Source organism: Manis javanica, chromosome 3, assembly GCF_040802235.1.
Source record: "Manis javanica isolate MJ-LG chromosome 3, MJ_LKY, whole genome shotgun sequence".
NCBI classification, from domain to species: Eukaryota; Metazoa; Chordata; class Mammalia; order Pholidota; family Manidae; genus Manis; species Manis javanica.
This window is the reverse complement of record NC_133158.1, coordinates 144,181,796-144,206,463: the sequence shown is the minus strand read 5'-3', so window position 1 is coordinate 144,206,463 and position 24,668 is coordinate 144,181,796. Positions and strand designations below refer to the sequence as shown.

At 41.0% G+C, this 24,668-nt stretch overlaps 1 protein-coding gene across 3 annotated transcripts in view; it reads left to right on the top strand.

Moving 5' to 3' along the window:
- SCHIP1 (schwannomin interacting protein 1) overlaps nucleotides 1-24,668 on the top strand; it is a 146,358-nt gene that overhangs the window by 81,369 nt on the left and 40,321 nt on the right. The window contains exon 1 of one of the 3 annotated variants that reach the window (XM_036997898.2): nucleotides 16,223-16,502. The exons of the other annotated variants lie outside the window; for them this stretch is intronic. Within the exon in view, the coding sequence (XP_036853793.1) occupies nucleotides 16,473-16,502 (30 nt within the window). The 5' untranslated portion in view covers nucleotides 16,223-16,472. Of the gene's footprint in view, nucleotides 1-16,222; nucleotides 16,503-24,668 lie in introns of those variants that run through there. 3 annotated transcript variants of the gene reach the window in all.

Sequence of the window (24,668 nt, the reverse complement as noted above, 5' to 3'; positions counted from 1 at the left end):
AGCCTCAGATATCTGGCCTTAACAATTAAAAGCATGGTGTTGTCATTTACTGAAATGGGGAAGACTATGGGTGGAAGAGTTTGTAGGAGTTCAGGGGTTGGGAGAGATAGGAGCTCGTTTTAGGCATGATAAATTTAAGATATCTGTTAAACATCCAAGTGGAAATGGTGAGTTGGCAGTCAGATAAAGGAGTCTATTAAACAATAAATATACAGGGGTCTTCAGGGATCAATCCAGCATAGAAGTATAGGTTTTGAAGTCACCAGCCAAGAGAGAGTGAGTTCAGATAAAGAAGAAACCTAAGGACTGAGCCTTGGATATTCTAGTATAATCCCATCCATCAGAACTTTCTGATGACAGAAATGTTTGCTATCTGTTCCATCCAACATAATAGCCACTAGACACATGTGACCATTGAGCACTTTAAACATGACTAGTGCTAGTAGGGGACTGAATTTTAATTTAATTTAATTTAAATTTAAATAGCCACATATAGCTAGTAGCTACCACATTAGCTCAGTTCCAGTAGGTAAAAGTGGGAGCAGTGAGGAGGGATTGACAGAGGACAGGCCTTCAGTGCAGGAAAAGAACCAGGAGAGAATGTTGTCTTGGAACCCAACTGTGTTGAACATTGCTCATAGACGTATGAGGAAGACTGGGAATTGATCTTGGGATTTAGGAAGGTGTAGCCATTTCAGCAGCATGGGGGAGATAAACGCCTGAGTAGAGGGTGCTCAAAACAGAATAAAGGGCAAAGAGAAACTGTAGACAGTAAGTCTGGACAACTCTTTCAGGGAGCCTTGTGGTTGTCTAGGAGAGCGTGGGAATGAATGGACTGGGAAAATATAGAGGAGACTAGGCAGCACCAAGGGTGCATTTGGGGTTAGTGGTCATGAATTTAAAGTGAGATCCATTGGTATGACTGTATTGTTTTCTCCAGCCACATATGTCAGCCTGGGAATAGGCACAGAGTAGCCAAGAGCTGAATTTATCCACAGTTGGGATTTAACCAAGTGAGAGAACCGAGAGATTTGGTGGTTATAATGTTGGAATGTAAGGCATATATATAGAGAGAAGGGAGGACATAATGGGGATGAGGGATGGTAGAAAGGTGGGCAACATGAGGGGTGTCCGGCCTAGTGCAGTTGAAGAGTTGCTGGAATTAGAGAAACTCTGCTGAAATGATAAGGTGAGGTCGTTGGAGAATAGGAGGCTTGAAGACGAAATTGTTGAGGTCATGAAGTTGTTAGTGATGGCAGGGTCAAGATATGACCACGGGAGTGAGTGTGACTAAGATAGAGTGGAGGGAGGAGGAAGTCAAGGAGTTTACAAGCCAAGATATTAGAGGGACTGTGCAGCAGACATGGAAATCCCCAGGAGTTCTAACAGAACTGACATCGGAGAGGTGACTCTTCAAGGCATGCAGCAGAGTAGCTACAGTGTTAGGGAGGAGCCACAATTGTCTGGAAGCAGGAGAGTAGCAAGAAGATATCTTCCCATCCAACAGTCCCTTGGCAAAAGGGAAGTGGGAGAGAAAAGAGCCACCCCTGGAAAGAGCTGTGAGGGAGATAGTGTCCTCAGGTTCCTGTTAGAACAAGAGGGTGAAGGGAATGTTCGGAGAAGAGTACCCTCTGGTGGGATTGTGGGGAACTGCAGGAGGGGGGAGAAAGAGCTGGGGCCTGGGCAGTATGGGGCTGGTGGAGGGTAGGCATACAGAGCCATGTCAGAGGCACATGGCTGGATGAGGAATGACCTGGGAGTTGATGGAGCACAGCCAGGAGCGGAAGGACCTTGCAGTAAGGCTGGATGGTCTCCAAGACAGATAGTGCCCAGGAGGCTGCTAGAGTTGGAGGCAGGGGAAGAGTTCTTGCCCAGACATACAAATCTCTGGGGTCTTTGGGCTGATAGCAGTGGGGGGATGTGGTCTTATTCAGAGGATCTGAGTCAGGAAAGAAATCCCATCCAAAATTACAGAATACCCCCAGGTATCCTGTAGTGTCTGCATCCTTACACTGCTCTTTCTAAACTTGAAGCAGTTAAGCTTAAACTCATCATTGACCTCAGCTTCTGCTTTTCCAGTGTGGAGTTAATCCTACACTGGAGCAAGAAAGAATAGCTCCAATGTCCAGGCAGGCTTGGGGCCCCAGAGCTGGCATATGGTGGGTGTTTGATAAAGATCATCTCCCTCCTTTCCTTAGCAGCCTCTTCAGTTTACTCTCATATTGAGGAAAGTTATGTCTTTCCATTGATATTCAAATGCCAAAAATCAAAGATATTTTTTTCTTCCCAAACTGAGACCCCACGCAATTCTCAAACACAATGACTGTGTCGGGTCCTTTCCCCTCCCCCATCTGCGCCAGGATGGGTGGCTTGCGTGAAGCCTCTGTGGTGGTACAGGGTCCCGGGCTTCAGAGGGCCCAGCTGTCCGCTCTGTGCTGGCTGTTACCATCCTGAAAGTCTTAGCACTTTTTGAACAAAGGTCTCTTTTCATTTTGCACAGGACCGTACAAAGCATGTAGCTGGTCCTATGCTTTTCCAACCTCTTAAAAAAAAAAAAAAGAATAATGAGTAAAACATGACCATGGTGGAATCAGACCATTTGATTTATTATCCCATCCACGTGTCAACATTTTAGTGATGAAAGGTATTTTGAAAATAATGAAAAACTCCTTAACCATATCATTTGTAAATAAGAAAATAATGGAGTGCATCTAAAATCTTATAAAGTCCCAATTTTTAATCACATTTTTTCAACATGAAGAACTAGCACCACTTTTAGAAGGATTCTTCATTTATCGTCATTACCCCCATGTATTAATAAGTTTAAAATCTGTAGTTTATGCTTAAGCCCAAGTGAAGCAGAATTATTATCATTCATGCCAAACAGAGCACTGAATCCTTCCTTGAGGGTCTCTCTTACCTAAATAGCTGATAAGGAGCTCTCTCCTTATCTTTACAGGTGGTGTCCATTTACTATAGTGTGGACAGCCCAGAACAGTAGCCGTGGGGTAAGACAAGAGACAACACTGGCCAGGCTGGGCAAGGATGCACATCAGCCTGAATCATCACAGGGCTGGGGAGAGGAGGCATACCTGTCTCAGTCCACTCGCCATCTGGGAGAAGCAGAGCCCCTGTACAGATCTGTCCATCAAACCCGAATCGTGGTGGCTGGTGCTAATGACAGGTCCACACAAGCTTTCTCGATTCAGCAGTGCCAGACCCGTAGTCTCCACATTCTTGACCCGGATTCATTTATCACTGAGACAGGACGTCCAAGTACCTGGAGTACTGAAACTTTAGTAGTTCTGTTACTGTGGAATCAGTCAGTGATGATGCCATGATATAGAACAGTAAATATTTTCGACAGAGAGCGAGCATTTGGAAATCCAGTGTTCCTTCGTCAAACAGTAGAATGCTTTCTGGAAAGCCACAGCCTAAAGGGTAGTTTATTCCTTGTTTTTAATTGTCATTTTTATTTGTTTTCCTCTAAGAAAGCAAATGTGCTAAATTTTTCTTTTTGTTTTTTGCTTTTTTTCTCCAGCCTAAGCCTCCACAGAAGGCAGGCAGATCCAAAATATCGGTCTTGCACCAACCCCGTTCATCTTCTTCCTGGTCATTTTGTATCCTATTCTTTTGACTAGTATACTAGTTGGAATACTATATCATTCCTTCAATATAAGTATTCAGACTTTTTACACTTGTCACTATCCTTTTTGGGGGTGCACAAGTTGACAATATGAAATTACTTGCTGTTCTGCCAGGCTGTCCCCTGGAATCAAAACTCCATCGCCCAAGGTAGCCAACTGAGAAGGGGAAAAGAAACACTAGGCAGGTTTTTTCCTTCTTACTAATTTTGGGTTGAATTGGGGGCGGCAGTCTAGTACATACAATTTAGTAGGTGTTAAACTTCCACAGGGAGCTGTAAATGATTATTCTGCCCTCAGGTCCAGCTGGCACAGTCACTCAGTCCTGTCCCCGAGGCACATCTGCAAGGCGAGAGGGGTCACTTCAGACCTGCACCAGACTCAGCTTCCAAGCTGGCAGTCAGCCACTGGGCTGTCCAAGTGGGGCTTCACCCACTGTCTCGGGAGGAGGAAGTGGCCACTGACAAGCTTTGCCACATGAACTGAACCAACACCAGCTGGTTGTAGGCATGCGCCTACCTGGGTCCCAAGGCCCTGGTGTGAGAACACTGAGAATTTTGTTTATTCATTCAAATATGTGTTGAGTACCTACTATATGCCTGGCCTTGTGTTGAGTGCACAATGGTACACATGATGGCTTATGTTCCCTGGTTTCTCATGGAGCATACAGATGGTGGAGCAAATCAACATTATAAACCCCACAAATTAACTAATGGTTACAAATGTGGAGAGGTAAGAAAGAAAACATAGTGTGCTAAGTAAATTTGAGGCAAGACCTTATCTAGACTGGGGGCCAAGGAAAGGCCTCCAGCTCTAAGTGAGAAGTTGCTCAAGTGAAGAAGAAGGGATGTTTAGGTTGAGCAACGGTTCATGCTAAGGCCCTGAGGTGGGGGTTAAGTTTGGGTTTTCTAGGAAACTGAATGGCAATCAGTGTTCCCCGAGCTAAGTGAGTGAGATTTTGAGAGGTGCAAAGGAAGTATGGAGCTATGGAGCTACTGATTAGGGCCTGTAGCAACATTAGGGATTTAGGATTTTATCCTAAATATTGTGGGCAACACCGAGGAGTTTTAAGCCAATATGTGACATAATCTGATTTATGCTTTTAGCAGTATTTTTCTTTCACAAAGGGTAAGGCTGCGTGAACTTAATTTTTCATAACAGTTTGGGAACTAAGTCAAAAGCATACAACTATCGAGGCGATCAAATCAGGGGTGGCTGTGAGTGAATGAGGCTAAATTTTTCTTAAAATTATGCTTTATAAATGTATGCCATTGAAAATCAGTGTCAGAGGTCTGATTGCCTCAGTTTACAGTGACAGCTCTGCTAAAGAAATCTGTGCTTTGGAAAACAAATCTGGTTTTAAAAAACCTCAAAACAGAATACTCGTTGCTTAGACCATCAGTCTAAGTAAATCCACTACAAAGCAAATGTGTGCCTTATCAGCGGCTACCACTCCTCACAGTTAGTCTGGAAATCAGAGGCAATGAGAGGAAGCATTAGTGTTTGGACATAACAGATAGTATTTATTTTCATAGGGGTGTGTGTGTGTGTGTGTGCGCATGTGTGTGTGTGTGCCCATGTACTTCAGTTGAATGTCAAAAATGAAAAACAAGCCAAATTCACTGCCCCTTAGCCTCATCTCAAGTGAGGGGACAGGGAAAGTGCCCAGGTGAGGTAGAAAGGCACTGAACACAAGACACTGGACCTTGAAAGGACTGCTAATTTCTCTTAACTTTCTTCATCAGGATGAAAAAGCCCAAGCCCTTACAATAAGTGCACATTTTGGTGGCCCATCTTATGTGTGTGAAAAAGGCTCTTGCTGCTATTCACAAAGGAAAACTGGTGTAAGTTAAGAGTTTCTGAAGTCAGGATTAATGTGCAGATGAACTTTACTGCTTATGAATAATGCATGACTGATTCTAACCCTCCTCTCTGAGAATGAATTCACCCCTGTCCACTGTTCAGAACAACATAATATCCTAAGCAATACCTTTATATTCTGAAAGAATTTATTTCTAAAAGATGAGAAGTGTTCTTCATTCCGTGGCTTCTAGATAAAGCAAGTTAATAAATGATTAAATGATATTCTGGCATTTTTATTACACTTCAGAAATCTGTTTAGACCAATGTTTGTTCTCTTACCCTTTAACAACAAACATCATGTGAACACCTCTTCAGAGGGGTGAGAATGAGAAAGATGGTAAAAAACCATTCCAGATTGTTGCTTAACTAGCCCTAGAAAAGCTGGTTAGAGAATATACCTGAGGAAGCTCTTAAATACTAGATCCCATTATAACTAACAGCATTCAACACTATTCTTGTATTGAAGGAAAAAGAGATTTAAGGAACACAAAGAGTTGTAACAAGTTCCTTAAAGATTATGTTAATAGAACTGAATCATAAAATGTTATGCCTCTGTCCTGTGTTCAGTGATGAGCTAGGAAAATACATCAGTTGATGAGCAGATAGTTTTCAGAAGAGATATACTACATAAATTATGTTTCCTTTCTTTTCATCATTATTTTGCTTTATTTTGTGAAATATTTTCAAAAGTAGCTAACTTTCCTAATAAATTAAAATGTCTTAATAAACTAATGATATACTGTGTTTAGTTTTTAATACTTTTTTCCCCATAGTCAGTGTAGAAAGAAAAGAAAAACATCAGTGCCTTTACCTTCATTACATTTTCAGAAGGAAGACCTTGAGCTGAAATCTAAGAGTTTTGCTGACTCTTCCAATGTTCATATATACTATTAAGTATATTGTTGTTGCTGATTTGGAAACGTCATAAAATAATTAAACTCAGTTTCAAAAAACAGGCATCTGACAGCCTGAAAGTGGCACTAGAAGTAAAGGGTATACAGACGTGAGATTTTTGAGTCAACCCATTTTATAAATTAGGGGTAGAGGCCTCTAAATATGAAGCTGTTGCTCAAGAGAACTCACCTAGTAAGAGGCACAGTCAAGGCCAGAACCCAGGACTCCCAGTCCAACGCTCTTATCAATTCCAGACCATCAAAGATGGCTTGGATTGTAGCTTTAGATGTATTAGGATTAGTGTAACTTTTATGCTCTTTTAATAATGTAACTGAAGACTTATATATTTATATTTAGAATTGGTATTAAAAGTATTATTGAGATATCAATAAAACAGTGGACATACTTATAAAAATTATATTTGTTTTCTAATTATAGTCATAGTTTGAACTGGTTGAAAAACACATTTATCCACTAGAGGTCACCTTTCTTCAAGATGAGGGTCAGGCCCATTCCCTAACTTTGTTAACTTGGCTTTAAATCCCAGAGTCCATGTATTACTTTAGCTAAATGCACTCATATTGGTAGGTAAAGCTATCTGGACTACTGAAAAACTAGGAGGTACGAAGGGGAAGTGTGATCTCTACTACCTCCCCTACACACACACACACACACTTTGTGCTAGTTCTGGCTTGTACACTCTTACACGACTACCCTTTTTTGTATTTGGAAAGTCTTGTGTTAGCCTTGGCAGGATTTTACTACCTTTCACTTTCTCTGCCACCGCTCTGACTCCAAAGGCTGGGGAACGGAGACTAAAAGAAATGGTCCTTAAACATTGACATAATTTCGGATGAAACCATGTGGATGTCACCCAAATTTATCTATGAGTCAGTTACTATTTTTCTCCAGTGTATGAGTTTCAGTCAATGTTGGCCAGAAAATTCTATGGGGAGAGGATTAGGACTGTGTCCAATAAACAAGCCCTTTGGCAGATTCTATTGAAATACAAACCGTCTCATTATTCGAGAGGGAGAGGGAACTGCCCGCTATGGCTCTGCCTGGTGCATCGGATTTCAAACTGTGTCTGCAGAACCCAGAGCTGCAGGAGGTGTTTTAGAGGCTTATTTACACCTGTTCTGTGAGCTGGTAAAAACCTCATCCCCAGACCCAAAAAAAACAAGTTGGAAATTAAAGACTTCTGAGATGTGACAATTATTCCTAATATAGATACAATGTTGGTGAGACTTTGGGCTTTTGGAGAAAAATTGTCCTGTCAAGTTGTGGCAAGAAGAGTATAACATTTCAACCCAAATTGTAGCGATTCATGTCCTCACACCTATGCCAAGTATTTGTCCTCCCACCCCACCCCCTTTTTTTTATATCAGTGTCTTAATTTATCCTTCCAGGTTCAGTAGTCTTTTGCAGTCCTCAAAATTGAACTTGCAAATGAGTTTTGTGAACATGTCATTGACCATGAAGGTGGTAGCCCTGTACTGCTCTTGCTGAAAATTCATGGCTGTGCACATCCAAACAGGAAAAATGATCTGAGGTACCCAAGGGGCCCTGCGCAGTTCAGTGCCGGGGTAGGGTCAATCACACCTGGCACACTTGTCTCAGCAAGCCTAGGAGCTGGACTGTGCAATGAGAAGTGAATGCCCAGTATTTCAAATGAGCAGGTCTGGTTCTAGATAGATGACCTATTGTAAGCTTGGGTACTCTATCTTTTCTTATTTTGTTTATTATAAGAAATATGAGCAATTGCCATATAGTGTTAGTAGATCAATCTTGAAATAAATTTCTTACTGCTTTGCTTCCAAGCTACTGGATACGTTTAATGAAGAACATCCAGAGGTTACTCGATAAGCTATAAAAAGGACTGTTACCATTTCAAATCACTTATTCTCTGTCAAACAGGATTCTCTTGATGTGACACAATCAAACAGAATAACTAAATTAAAAATATTGCTGAAATAAGACTGTATCTGATATCTATAAATTCTATATTCAAATGTTTGGGTATAACAAAACATCCTCATTCTCACTGAAGAATATAATAGATAAAGATTAAAAATTTGAAGTAACAATAATTTTGTGTTGATTAAAGACACTTTTGCGTATTTTCAGTCTAAAGCTGATTCTTTAAAAAAATGACAACCATACAACCATTGATTCACACTAATAATTTGCTTGAGAAACATTTTTTAATATCTGAAATAATAAGCAGAAGTATATCCAGGGTCAGAACAGTCAAAACTTCTGCATAAATTGGTTTACAGAATTTATAAGAGTCTTAGGTAAAGTTCTTATTTATAGTTAAAAGGATAAAAAATTATAACCAATTTTCATTTTTCTTTCACCCTCATTTCTGGGCCTCAGAATATGTGGGAAGAAGTTATGGGAATATCCCTACACCAAGCAACCTCTCTGTCACGTGGTACGTGACCATCAAGCAGTAATGCCTTCCAAGTCCATTACCAGGCACTGTCCCAGAGCCATAGACCAAATGAAGATCCTCAAATCATAGTTCCCTGACTCCATTTAAAATGCATCTTAGGAAGCAACGGAATGAGAGGGGATGAGCTGACATACTTAGGATATGGTATTGGGCTGTACCACCTGAACGAACCTCAGGTCATGCAGTGTTTGTGTGTCCAGCCTTTCTGCCTCCTTCTGTGCTGATGCTTATGAACCAGAGTTGAGGTGTGAGACTGGAGGCCCAAGTAGACAGAAAGTGTCCGCTAGTGACAAGCAGCTCTGCCTTATCAGAGACATGGGGGCAGGTCCCTGTGGCTTCCCGTCACCTCATGAGCAGCTATAGATTATATTTGCATTTCTTGGGCAGAGGACACATCCGGCCAGAATTGGTGTCACCAAGGGGCAGTCAGTGTGCAATCTAATGAATATCGAGTGCCTCAGGTTTTTTAGTGTGTTATGAATATTAGGTGCTTCTTTAGTCTTTCCACCCCTTTCTGTGCTTGCATACACATGCTTGATCCAGGTCTGACACATTCTGGTTACTTACTTAGTGATACTTACCACATGTCATGGATTCTTCCTTTATTTACTTACTCATGGTCATCTCACATATGTCTGATAAGCTACCAATATTTGTTATCTATTCTTTCACATCTTAAAAGTTTCATCTATCCTATTTATCTTTCTTGTTTTTCTATGGCATTTATTGACTGTTTATGAGCAATATAGCAACGCCCCCTACAAAAGCTTTCCCACATGACTGGTCCAGCTTCTCCAATCCCACTCTAGCCAGCCTCCCTGTCCTCAGGGCCCTGTCCACCTGCTTCCCCTTTAAGGACCCCATCAAGGACCCTCACCCACCTGTGCTCCCTTCCCATCTCCACTACAACCTCCTTCCTTCTTAACATTGCTTTGTAACTTTACTCACCATATCTTCAGATGCAGATGAAGAGCCGTCATGTGCCCCTGGCCTGCCTCTCCAGGCCCTGACCCTTTCGGTTACTTTCCGTCCACCCTCGTCAGTGTCTCTCTTCTTCCTTGCCCCTTGTCTGCTGCCCCATATATGTCAGATCTGCCTTATGTTAACAATTAGCCACAGCCACGGCTGCTCTGCTTCTATTACACATCCACCCTTCCTCCCTAATGCTCTGGCTCATCAACAAACTTCCTTACAAACTGCTCTCTACTCAGTCCCTCAGCATAACTGCTTTTATAACCTGGTTTCCCCCCACTAACACACTACCACTGAAGTTACTCTCTCAGGGGTAACTAAGGACTTAAAAACAGTCAAAACTAATGACTTTTGGTTGTTTGCCTTCGAACCTATTTTCTGCTTCCCTGCAGAAAAGTATTTGAAGCACGGAGCTGGCAGCCCCCCACTTCCCTGATCCCTCGATATATTGATTTTCATTGTCCTCTCATGCTGACCACACTCCCTTTGCTTTCTCTTGCCCTCTAAATGTGGGCTTCCACCTGAAGTGATTATTGTAGTTTTCCATTGCTGCTGTAAGAAATACCACAAACTTAGTGACTTACATCAGTACTAATTTATTCTTAAAATTCTGGAGGTCAGAAGTCATAATGAGTCTCACTGGACTAAAATTAAGATGTCAACAGGGCTATACTCCTTCTGGGACCCTAGAGAAATCCCTTTCCTCATTTTTCCATATTCTAGGGGCCTCTCACATTCCTTGGCTTGTAATTCCCTCCTCTGTCTTCAAAGTCAACAACACGGGGCCGGGTCTTTCTCACTCCACCATCTCTCTGATTCTTTCTCTATGGCGCCTTGGTTTATCTTACAAGGACTTCTGTGATTACATTCCATTTACCTGTGTATCCTGCCTTCTACCAGGCTAATCCCCCCGTCCCAAGTCCTCTGATTAGCCGTCTTAATTCCCCTTTCCTAGGTGAGGATCAGGGTGTAGATATTGGAGGACGTCGGTCTGCTTACCACAGTGATGTCTTCGTTTCTCTTTCTTTACACTCTCTCCCTTAATCTAACCCATTTCTACATTTCAACTAACTTCTTCCTACAAAAGACCCCCAAATTCTATCCATTGGCTTGTCTTCTTTCTTGAGCCCATTGGCCTCCTGCACCTTCAACTCGGAACTTCATGGTAAAAGATAAAAGACCTCATGACCGCAACCCAATCCCCAGGGTCAGTTCCTCCCTCTGGCATCCTTGTTCCTTTTCACAGCACCAGTCTTACTCCAGCGGTGCTCTCCGAGCTGCTCGGCCGTGGTCTCCGAGGATTCCTGCTCTTCACTCTCCCATGTCGGATCACTGGCTAGGGTGCCATCAGTTCCTTGTCACAGTGCCTTGTGCAGTGCACATTTCTTTCTTTTCATTTCCATTTCCACTATCACCTCCATCTTTTGGGCCTTGGACTATGGTTATTTGCCTTTAATTAGAAGCAGGGAAGAACCGTTTCTGTTCCCTTCCTTAGTACCTAAGAGCTGTTTTACACATTATTCTCACTTCTTCCTGTCATCAATGCAGTAAATAAAGGAATTAAAATCCTCAGCTTGTACATGAGGAAACTGAGGCTTACCAGGTGGGGGATTGTGAATTCCTTGGTTCTTGTCTTCCTGAAGGAAAGAATTCAGTCAAGAGACCCTACAGAGAGAAAGATGCAAAGGGTATTTTATTTAGCGAGGCGAGAAAGGAAAGTATGCTCCAAAGACAGAGGACCAGGCTGCCCCTGGGGTGGGTAGAGCCCGCTGGGTCTTACATTGTGTCTCTTTCCTCCCTCCCATTTTTTCATTCTCACACCACCCTCTGCATCTGTCTTGGTTCCTCTCCTTGAGCCTCTGTGCTCAAGTTTGTGTTCATCATTTTCCCATGAGCGCCTAGCAGAAACCCACAGTGGGGCCAAAACTGCAACGTAAATGGCATTATAGTGACATTATAATGGTCTCAGGGTCCTTAGTAGACAAGGTTTTCCTTAAGCACACATGCTCTAAAACTGGGCAAGTCCCAGTGACCCATATCTTTTGCTTATCCGTTTGTTCTGAGCTGCAGAAGGCTCCGTCTGAGGGAGACGGGGTGGTCTCCGCGCACAGACCGGGCGGCCTGCCGTCCCCCTTTCTCCCCTCCTGCTCGTGTCTGTCCAACTGCCTACTCTAACAAGGCCAAGGGAAAATGAGATGACTTTCTGAAGATCATAATATTTCATTCACTTAAAAAACATTAATGGAGAGTCTGTTATATGACAGGTACTATTTCAGATGCCGAGTAATATAGCACCGAGTACAACGACCAACACCCCAAGTGCTAAGGAAATTCACATTAATCTAGAAATAGAAAATATGGACATTCAAGAAGTGAATGACCAAAATGAACAAGCCTCCTGGTAGCACTGGCTACAGATTCTCTTCAGCTTCAGAATTCCCAGTGACAAAATCTCTTTGCAGGCACTTTACTCATGACTATACAGTCATTTGTACGCTGCTGTGTTTCTCTCACCAAACTCCTTGAGGGCAGAAACACTTCTTTTTGAATTTAGCTCAACTATGAGGTTGTAAGAATTGAGGGAGATGTTGGGGAAAGTACTTTGTAAACTGTAAAGCCATTTTCTAAGGTTCGATGTCACAGGTGTCACCAGATGTGTTCGTCTTTGGTTGGGTCATTCAAAGATCCTGATGTGGACAGGATTAATTCTCCTCACAATTCCTTTTCTTCCATTGCTCTGTAAAGAAGCACAATTTAAAGTTATATAAAATATCTGCGTGCTTTCCCCAAATTCCTAAGGAAAAGCTTAAAAGTTATTACTGAAGATGATGACTTCCCTGCTCATCTTCATCAACCCCAATAATTTCATTTTTTTCCCAGCATTTCATTATATTTTCAAACTGAAAAGCTTTTCTATGAATAGCCATTTATGCACCATCCAGATTCTACAATTAATGGTTTACTAAACTTGCTTTGTCACAGCTTTCCATCAAACCATCCCTCTGTCCATCCATCAGTTCATCTCATGCATTTTGATGCATTTCAAAGTTACAGACATCAGTAAAGCCTCCCTCTAAATATTTCAGCCCGCATATCATTAACTACAGTTTGAAATTCGTTAACCAGATCTTTTGTTCTTTTGAAGCAAATTCTTCTCACAATGAAATGTACAAATCTTAAATATATTATTCAGTGAGCTTTAACAAACATATATACCTGTGTAAGCCAAACCCTTAATCAAGTCATACTGCTTGTGCTGGAAAGTTCTCTGTGCCCCTTCTAGGTCATTCCTTAACCCCAGTAATTCACTTTTGAAACAGTATGCTCAGATGACCTGCACATGTGATTTTTTATCACTACATAGACTGTCCATAAAAAAATAAACCATTCTGTTGCTATTAATTGCCACAATTGAAAAAATATTTTTCTGGATTTGAAGATAACAATAGCTTGCCTGGTGGCTGAACATTAGCTTAATCAGGGACTACTTTAATTTTTCTTCCTTTAAAACATACCTTGGATTCAGATTTAGGTGGGATCACATTGCAACCTGGCTCTTACTTTAGGATAGATTGTGATTTCAAGGCCAGCGTTCATTGTCTCAGTCACTGGGGAATTATTTCTCCATATCTAGTGGGCCCCCATTTAGCATTGTTTTATATGAGCACACTCAGAAGGTAGGAACCTAGAAAATCTAGATTTTTTTTTCTTCTTCCTCTAAGTGACTTTTTGTTGTGGTTGTTGGAGACTTTTTGTTTGTGTTGTTGTGGTTGTGTAGCTTTCTCATGCCTCAGTTTCCATACCTGGAAAATACCAGTGTGTCTCCTGAGGTCCTGGCTAAATCTTAAACCCAACAATTTTAATGGGAAGGGAAGTTGTGAAGACCTGAGAAGAAAAAGAATCTCTATGCTATATAGACTGTACTTAAACAGTTAGTCAGTATTTTTTAGTCCAAAAATAACAAATGTTACTGAAGTTTGGAAAGTTATTCTAGTTTAAATGTTCTTGGAACAGCTGGTTTCTGTTTAAAGTCTTTTGTACTAACAAATCACAACTTAAATTGTAACACAAAGCCCTTTCCAATGAATGACTATAAAGGGAAGCTTGCCTGATATATTTCTTTTTTTTTAATCTTGTTTATACCTCTTGAGATGGTTTTTTGACAGGATTTGGGATACAATTGTCAGAAATCTGTTCTCCCAAGAGCCACCTCTGAGTCACTTCCACTATTTATGGAACAGCAACTGTGAAGAGTGGGATCATGTTTAGGCTTTTTTTTTTTTTAACACATGAGAAATGTCTTTAGGAGCTATGTGATCTATCCCAAAGCTTTCAGTTTTTCAGAAGAGAATGGAGTCCAGGAAGTGGCTTTTTAGGCCTTGTACTGCTTGAAAGCATGTTCCTGAGTCTTAAGGTCATAGATTGCCAAAGTAGTAACTTGAGTAAAGTTTTGACAGCCTTTGAAGTTAAAGCTGTTCTGTGTTGGGAAGTTGGGGGTTTGTCTTCTATATTAAGTATAAGATTTCCATTCCATCTTATTTGCTACCTTGCAAAAGAACTATTATTTGGCCTACTTTTTCTTGTACATACTTGAGATTCCAGAACCTTCATCTAGGTGGTTGTATAACAAGGCACTCTACACAAAAGTCTCTGGATTGCTCAATAGGGAGGACTGGAGTTTGTGATGTGTTGCATATTATTTCCTTTCCCTGAAAAGCTTCTACTCTTCTCTCCATCCTATTATTTAAGAAGGTAAAAGATCTAGCTCAGGCTTCTGTTTCATTCGTCAAGCTTTCATTGTGCCATGTGCCAACGAACAGGCCTCAAAACTCCTGTGGGTGTTACGTGGCCTGACCTTCCCCCATATTCCAGGGAGGAGGGCTGTGAGCTCTGCCGGGTACATGATCATCAGTTGGGCATCCCTGCCACTTCTCATTCCCCTGACTAGGAGATGAAGCTGTGTATGTCACTGTGTTACTGGAGTTGAACTCAGGGTAGCAAACTCTTCCCCTGCTGGGATCTCAAAGAGCAAAAATTAGGAACATTTATAAAAGTTTTTCTCTTTCCAAGCAACAGAGATGTTATAAAACTAAAAACATATCACCAAATATTCCTGACACAAACTCTCACCATTGCTTAAGATAGAGCTTGATACGAAAACGTGCCAAACATGTTGATTTCATTACTCAGGCAAAAAGTACTGGTTTTTCTCTATCAGTAGCATAATGAAGACAGTGCAGTTATTAGTTTTGAGAAGGTGACAGATGATAGATAAAAATAGCTCAGAAATAACATTCCCATTGTACTTTTAAAAAATTTGATGATTTAAATCCAGTCAGGTTTTTGTTGAGTACCATGTATGTGTTCAAGGTAATTTTATCAAGGAACAACAAAATGAATTGCCTATGGCAACTGAGGATATGGATAAAATTTTATTTCATTGTGTTATTTTCTTAATTTTCTGTCACTAAATTACCCTTAAGAATTTACAGGCCTCATTGTTTCTTTTCATATAACCTAAAATCTTAGAATGGCCCTGAAGCATTTCAGAAATTTTTTTTTTTTTTTCAGAAATCCTGTTTTTCCCAGAAACAAGTATGGTTCAACTTGTATTTCTTTTATTACTATCTGAAAGTCCATTCTTTCTGTTACTGCCTCTTAGGTAGAATGGTCTGTTTCTAGGATTACAAGTGCTATGTTGGAGGTGCCTATAAATTCAAGTCACAGCATGGAATAAATATATATATTATATGTGTGTGTGTGTGTGTGTGTGTGTGTGTATTCACACAAAGCCTTGCTTTCAAAAAAAACTTGCAGTTGAATTCTTTTTCATGAAATGAATTAATTACACTGACTTTAATACTTTAATAAACTGTCTCCTTAAAAAAATTATAGGAATTATTACATCATCCTATTTTTGTTTGACTTAAAAAGCAGCTAAGAGCCAAAAGTAAGTGGGGAATCAAAAGAATTACAAAATATTTCATAAGACTGAAGACCTTCCTTTTAGTTGTAACAAACACTTCAGAAACTCAACACAGAAAACATCCTTCAGTGTCCATATTCAGAATGGATGATTTTCCCTTTCACATGTTAAAAGTTCTGAAATGATCCTTAAGGCCTCTTTTTATAAACACCATGCAGGCAGCATCTGTGGGCAGGAAGGATGATGCTGGAGGTTAGAAATGTTCAACTGTTTGCAACATTGATTTGTGTCTGTCTCTACTTCTCCCTCGCTGGCCTTTTTCCCTTTAATGAGGACTAGAATGTTTCCACATCAGTTAACTGCCTTCATAAAGCACCAGAAGGTCACACCAGCCCCAGACTGATCCTTTTCTTTGTGCCTATAATATAATTGGCTGATTGTGCCAGTGATGAGCGCGCCCCCTCCCCCAGCCCAGTCCTAGCTCCATGTTTGTAAGTCTCGCTGCTGGTTTCCGAGGAGAGCAGCTCGGCTAGCTGCGCGCTTCCCGGCTCAGGCAGAGCCACTGCGCAGGTTGATCAGCCAAAGAGCATCCATTTTAATCTGCGGGGAGCCCCTGCCTTCCCGGCGCGTTCTCTCCGCCCGCGGATGCGCCGCGCTTCCCCTCAGCCTCGCTGAGCAGTCCTGCTTTGGGGTCTGTGCCCTAGGATGCACTGAGATGGTACATCAGGAGAACTGCTCGTATCAGGTAAGACTGAAAGCCTGGTTGTGAGGCCGGCATCCTTTGGGAGAGGAGGCCTTCCTCTTCCAAAGCAGCAGGTTGCCTCTTTCCGGATTTTCAAGGGATTTTGCCTTCCTGCACGCCTGGCCTTCGTCGCATACAGTATCTGAATTGTAATTAGGTTTTCTGGGGAGTAATGGGGCAGAAAACACTGCTTCCTTGGCCTTTAAGCATATGTGAAATCCACTGAGGTGATCTGTGCTTTTGCACATTCTCTATGTCTGCAAATAAGAGGAACTGCTTTGAACTAAAACTGAATTTTAAGGGGCTTCAGAAAAGGAGAATCTGGTTGGAATTTCCCATAGATAACATGGAAAAATATGATTTTTGCTCATTGCAAAAGATGTGAGTTGTTTCACACCCAATTTTTAGGATTGTCTTTAAGGAAGTTATGTAAATAGGAGGTAATAATTGATGATCTGAGAGATTTTCAAAAATCAGCCAGCATGCGCTTGACGTTTGAAGTTGCACTTGCCTTTCATAACTTATTTTTACTAGTATGTTGTTTTAAATGATTAGTAAATAAGAATTAAGGTACCAAGACATATCCAAAACTCCAAAGAGAAATTTTTTTAGTAATATGTTTTCATCTGTGCACTAATTTGCTATCTGGAGTTTTGAATTAAACACTTAGATTCAAAAGGCCAGTTTGAGGCAATGTTGAAAGTACCCTCATTTTAAGCAGATGAGAATGTTCTCAGAGAAATTGCTCTTTGCAGCAGCAGGCGTGGTTAGTCCAAGTCCTGGATGGTTAGTATTGGGATATTTCTCAACTGGCCGAGTTTAGAAGCTCTAAGAGACCAATTCTTCAGCTTAACAATGCCTCTGCCTTGTGTGAGGCAGGTTACCTGAGACAAGCACGTGTTTCTCATAAGGTCAGGTTTCACAGTAAGCAGTAAATGTGTGCAAGACAGAGCAGTGGCTTCTCAGCTAAGTGTGTCTATAACATACATTTATACATTTCTTTTCTCTGCTCAGTATTTGGAATTTTGTAATTGTGGGCTTGTTTTATAGTATTTTCATTTTAGTACATTTAGGTCCACAGGTCCTACACAAGCAGATTTGTGCTTCACAGGAATTCTCAGGAGAAAGGGGTTAACATACTGAGGGAACAACCAAAACTTCATCTACACATAATACAGTTGGGGAGGGGAGAATTCAAACATCTGTGGAGAGCCCAGCCCACTTGTGGCATGGTGCCAGGTGATTAAATTACTCTAATAAAATAATTTTTCCTCTCTTTTCAGAGAAGGTATGTAATTTAATTTTTGAAAAGCAAGCTACTATAAGATTATTACCTATATCTGCTCATTAGGTTGAACATGAAATCACTGGTTCTAGAGGTCAAAACTGGTCAAATATGACCAATTTCATTGGGAGAGGAGGTGTTTTTTAAAGCCTACTGCTTACAAAGGTATACAAACTAACTTTATTTTATATAAATTGTATCACATAACACTGTCATTGCATGTTTAATAGTTCTGAAGTATTTATTGCTTATTTTCACAATAAAATTAAGTGTGTTGGGCAGATAATAATAGTCAATAGATTCTGCATCCCCATCGGGTTTTGTAGTACAGCTACCTTCGTATTAGTTCCCTTATTCAGAAGGGAATATGCTTCATGTGCTGTCTCTTTATTCATCAGTCAGTAAAAACAGAAACATTAACCTTGAATGTTTCGATACAACTTAGAAGCCTTAGTCTTAGAACCTGCCTGCTACCACATGTGATTGGATTCAGAAAGGGCAGTTTCTCTAAGTCCTTGTCTTGATTTGCCAAGTAATTATAGTCACTGGTGATATAGACAGTTTGATGTTTTTCAGAAACTTCTCCTTTTTTGGATAAGGGCTTACTTATTTTTAAGGATGAAAATGCAATGGGTAAAGCAAATTTCTTAGGTTAGCATTTCTACTTAGTAGATAGCATTTATTTGTAGGACTGATGCCTTTCCTTCCATAAATGTTTAGCAAGGTTTCTTAATGGAGAGCCATAAATGAACCTCCCGGGGCCACTCCTACCCCCAGAGCAGATCCACAGTTTGGTGTATATGTATGTATGTATATTCTATACATAACAGTTACTGTTGTTATCATCACCATCATCATCATCATCATCAGAGCAGTAATGGCCGCCTGACCAGTCCTGCTCCGGCCCTTGTCCCTCTTCTGTCGTCTTTTTTCAACACTGTATCCAGAATGATCTTTTAAAACCTAAGTCAGAGTATGTCACCAATCTCAAAATTCTCCTCAGGGTAAAAACCTGTGTCCTCCTGGGGCCCACAGAACCTGACAGCAGCTTGCGCCTCATTCCTCCCTGTCTCCTCGCCCACGCTCCCCCTTCTGATCCCTCCCTCCCGCCATGCTGGCCTGGCCCTGCTCTCGCTGTCCCCTTTTGTCCTCTCTGCCTGGTTTGTGCTTCCCTGAGATACCCCCGTGTAGGGTTGCCAGATTTATCAAATGATCTGCACTGTTGGACATGCTTATACTAACATATTGTTCCCTGTTTACCTGAAATTCAAATTCAGCCGAAAGGACAAGCTGTGTTTTCCTGTCAGTAACCCCTACGGCTTACCCTCTTACTTCTTCAGGTCGGTGCTCAAAGGTCACATTCTTAGGAAGGCCTTTTATGGACTTTGACAATTTCCAGCTCCCTGATTCTAGCCCAGGATTTCTATTATAATGCTCTCATTTATATTTATACTTGGCACTCATCACCATCTATCAAAATACATACTTTACTTATTTGTCTATTTTCTGCCTCCCTCCCTCCATGTAGCTCCCTGAGGTCAGAGATTTTTATATTTGTATCACGGCTTTCCCAGTGCTTAGAACAAGCTCTCAAGTAATATGGATGGGTATACCTACTACATATTAAATGAGGAGAAAGGCTTCGTAAACATATGATAGCATAGTGGTTTCTTACCCTTTTAGCCACCGGAATGACTTTCAGTCTTACTCCATGCCTCCACCTCCTCCACCACCAATAATTTGCAGTTTTCATTGTCTGTGATTCAGAGTAGCCCTTTCTTTCTTGTTGATTTTCTCATCTCTGGAATGGGATTTTTTCCAAGTTAACATCCTGCCATGAGAGTTGGCAGTTCCCTGATAGAAGCCACCTTTCTACGTAAACAAGCCAGTTTCCATGAATTAAGAGCCACCTCCTTTTGATGCACTCCAGGGGCTTGGTGAAGATTGTAAAGAAGTGCAGGGAAACCATGCATCACTTCATTTTCTGATTATTTGTTGCAAATATATGGAAGTAGAATTGATTCTCCTATATTGCTTTTCCAACAAGGTGATTGTTTTAACAAGTTTCACTGTGACCAAAGGCTTGGAAACCTCTGAGGTGTTTGGAGGCATTGTGATTTGAACAAGTTAATCCAAGGAGGGGCTGATCAGAGGTACATTCTCAGGCAGAATTTTTTGTGGTTATTTTGTTTTTAAGGGTTCTCACAGTGTCGTCATCTTGGGGTTCGTCTCCCTCCCAGGCTTCCCATTAGTGAGGAGGTTACCGAGCCACGTGTTGTCATTTTTGGTTGTAGCCGTCTTAAAAGAGAGAGCTGTCGACCTCCATTTTCCAGTCTTGGACAGAAGCCAATCTCTTCAGGAAAGAACGGAGGCCGCAGCTTCAGACCTGGCAGCCTTCAGAAGGCCAGATTCTTCTGAACGGTCTCTGATAGAAAGCTTTCAAATATTGTTAACTCGAAAGCACACATTTAGGTCAAAGGGTCCATTTTGCTTAAAAATTCCCAAATATTTTCTTCTCTTTCCCTGCAGTTGGTTGTGGGGATCAGTGTGTATATAAAAACAATGGCATGCTTTTGTCCCTTTCTTTCCATTGCTTAAATTCCCTTCTGACCACCTCAAATACAGATCATGCCCTCATGTTCTCAGCTCCTGTAAAAATGGAGAAATGAAGGAAACTAGGAGAACCGTGTGTGAGTGGCTCTCACCTTCTTCCCTCAGGAGTGTAAAGGGACTCTTCAACATACTTGTAGTTTTAATGAAGACAGTAGGAATCTCTAACACTCCCCCGTTTTCCTTGAGATGAATTCCAGGCTGCTTTGCATGATATTCAAGGCCTAATCATGATCTAAACCCTGGGTGGACACACGCTGCCCTGCAAACCCTGTACTCCCACCCCCACACCACAGTAAGTTGTTTGGCTTTGCTGTTGTGCCTCACCCTGGGATGGCTCCCACCCACACACCACCTGCTTCTTCCTTCTGCCACTAAGTGCAGCTTTCAAGGCTCAGATGCCACCATTCTTGGGAAACCTTCCCCTCTTGTCCTTCAGTCCAAACTTCTCCTTCTCAGTGCACTTTGTTTTTAATCCTGTTCGAACCCATTTATAGCTAGTGACTTGTCTGTCTACCCTATTAGACAGCAAGCAGGCTTCTTGAAAACAAGAGTCTTATTTTAATTTCCTGCCCTCAACACAGAGCATGTGTTCCGTAAATGTTATACTGAATTCTGTTTTCTGCATGTGGTGCTGTTCTAAGTCCCTAGGAGCAGGATTTCCCATCTTGACTCCAGAGAGAAGCTCAGGTCGTGAAATGCAACAGGGAGTTGGTGAAGCTGACCCCAGTACCCTTCGTATCTGATTTATGAGCCTCTTGCTAGCATTTCAAACACTCCATGTGCCAAAATGGGGGACCTAGGGCAAGAAACAAATTAAATGAGACAGACATCCCAGCCTTCCCAGAGGCAATGCATCAAGCACTTGCCCCATACCTACTTTTCTTTCAGCCAGAGATTTTCCAAGGGTGGGCCCCATGGCCTATCCCAAGCATTTTTCCGAAACACCTATGGTCAGTTGAGGCAAGAACTCATCCCCAAGCTGCCTTTCTTCATATATTGAATTTTGCAAAGTTTTAATCTTTTTATCACACAGTGATAATTTTACTGCCTCCTGAAACACCAAGTCAGGCAAAATATTTCAGCCCAATTGAAGTGTCATGCACAGGACATAAAGATGCTCTATATCGGTTTCCAATGATAAAACTAGGGAGTATATCAATTTAAGTAGTACCTCAAGATATTTTTTAAATTCTTGCTGGAGAAAGTGGTAAACATGCCTGGATTCTAGTGGGTTATTTAATGGTTAACAAAAGAAAGGAAATAATTCTGTCCCTTTTGACACCAGGCCAAGTGAAGGCTCCTTTCCCAACCCCTTCTTCCTGTAAATGAGAAAACAAGATATCAAATTTGAGTTAATTTAAGATTCTGCCCAAATTAAGCCTGGTTTCATCTACAGCAGGGAAAAATATATTGACCTAGTGGAAAAGGGAATATCAGAGCATTTTTGTGCACTATTTGATATAGGCTTTTAAATATAAGTTCAGTGAAACAATTTCTGTCATAATCTATAGATTTTTTTTTTTCTGATCAGGAAAAATTTTTCCCATGGTTAATAGTGTTGAAGAATACTTTGTCTTCCAATTGTTTTGCTTGGCTAATATATGGTTGTCTTTCTCTGAGGATGTGGTACAAATCTATCAGCTTAAAAAAATAAGAATTCTGAAGACAAAATCATTTGTGCTTACTTTTAGCCAAGATATCTGAAAATCTGTTTCATATGTTTTACCACAAAAGCAACTCAGTAATAGGTGCCCAAATGAAGAAAAAAATAATTTTAACAGAGCTTCATTATAGGCCTGATCTAAAATAGAAATTTAGTACAAGCACATCATTCCTATTTAAAGTAGCACTTGGGGCCTCAAACATCATGATTCAGACATCACGTGATTTTAAGAAGTACATGTGCAGCACAGATTTTAAGCCAAACATCGAGTATTTTCTCTTGGCAAGGGGGTGTGGAAGGGGGATAGGAAGGAACATCTCTATGGTACAGTAAGCGCATCCTTGATTTTTGGAGTAGAAACCCCACATCCACGCACACACACACACACAATCTTGGGTAACTAATCACAACTTCACATGTAGAACTCAACATTAATAGAGACATATCCCAGTAGAGCCATATCCTATTATTTATTTTTATCCTCTATACCAAGGGAAAATTTGAAACTTTGGTGTATTTAGGATTCCCCTATGCACTATAGAGAAACATCACAACTACCACCTAAGTACTCTGAGGGTAAGTACTTTGACAAAACTGCTTGAATTCAGAGGAAAACATCAGAAAGGCCTCGTGACATTCAGCATAGGAGAGCCATTAATGAGGAAAGAATGCTAAGAACACAGAGAAACATAATGAGAGCATTAATCCTGGTCCCACCTGAAAGCTGGGGCATGGCCATCAAAGGGACCACAGTTGACTTTCCTGTACTCAGGTTTTCAGTTTCACAGAAAGATCTAGGTCTGAGGTCATCAGGTTTTCTTGTCTGCTCCCAACACTTCACCTCTTCCACCCTGATTTATTTCAGTTTTTTGAACCTACTCTAAAAAGTCCACTTAAAAATCGCCTGCACATTTTCATGGCTTATCTAGCCATCAGAATATCTTAACTGAAAAGCAAAGCAAATTTAGAGGAACAGAAGAAAATTAAATAGTTCACCTGAAAAGAGATTATAAATCAGGTATTAGTGTGGATAGCACATGGAATTTGGATGTTAAGGCTGAAGGGCCAGCAGTGGGATGCTGAAGGGTTAATCAGGATGTACAAGGCTTTCCATCTATGAATAGGAAAATCTTTTGACAATATGTAAGTGATTTCCCAGTAATGTGGTTAGTGTTTTCAGAGTCAGTAATTTCCACCAGTGGCCGATAATGATCATTTAAAAGCATTAGCTCACATGACCAACACATCTTGCCGTTCAGATCATGGCTTGACAGGAAACGAAGCTCTCCATTCTAGTCCTTGAATTTCAAGGCAGGGAGTGAGAGGAGACCCTCCTAACCTCAGGGATGATAAGTAGCTATGGGGGTGTTTTCTAAAGGAAAGCATTAGTATTTGGGCTCATGTTCTGCCAGCATGGTTCATTTTAGAGAAGGCAGCAAAAAATTCTGAAGCCAGAGAAAATTCTCTATAGGAAGGATATGGGTGGCTGTTATCCCCTTGTTAGCAGAGCTGCTGCAAAGCCACCAGACACTGTACTCAGCTCAGGTGTTCCAAGGTGCTCTTTTGTTGGGTTTTGTCCTTTGCTGTATTCACCTGGACCTCCTCGAGGGTAAATTAATTACAGTGTTGCTCCCCAGCATCTGAAGTCAGGGTCTTTGCCACCAGCCAGGAAATATGAAAGAAGGATAATGGCTTATAATAAATTTTTTCAAGATCTAAACTGTGCTTCTAAAATGTAACATGCATACAAAAATCCTAGAGCTCTTTTAAAAGTACAGTTTCTGATTGAGTAGGTCTGGGGTGGGAGCTGAGAGCTTGCATTTCCTATAAGCCCACAGATGATACAGATGCTCTGACCAGAGGACACACCCTTGCATCACAAAACTCTAGAAATCACCAAAGATCAGTCCACCAGATAGGAAAATTTCAGCTATTTTAAGCTGGTATAAGTCATCCAGATAGCAGTGCTACAGCTCCTTCAGGAGATGCTCTACCACCTGTCCCTACATAGTACTTCCTTGAGATCTACTCGTGACAAGAAAAGGCAGGGGCTAGAAGAAAGGGATGGTCTTTACTATCTGTTAATACTAGTCCTTGTTGCTGATGTTTGGCTGGGAAAGTTCCATCTTGGATTTTGAGATGTCCTTCTCCAAGAGAGAATCTGTTATCAATATATGTGCATATATATGTGTGTGTATATATGTGCATATATGTGTATAAATATATATACACACACAAACACATAGTTAATAGATTTCAGTCATTCTAACTATATATTTAAGCTCATGCTGTTAAAATTAAAAAGATGTTAGTAACTAGGCTTATAGTTTTATGTATCTCACTGAGTCTTATAATCTCCAAATTTTTATAATGTCACCCATGTTTTCTCTTGATTATAAATAGTTAACTGGATTAGGATGATAACATAGGTAAGAGACTGAAATTCCTGAAATTTGTGGTAAACCCCTCCTTCAACCCCAGCAGACCCATTTTTACCTTTCGAACATAATGTGGTATCCTCAGAAGATGTAGGTTGGAAAGCACTAATCTGAACTATCAGTGTTTCCTCCAGTGGACAGCATTTAGAGGAAACATGTTAAGCAACATG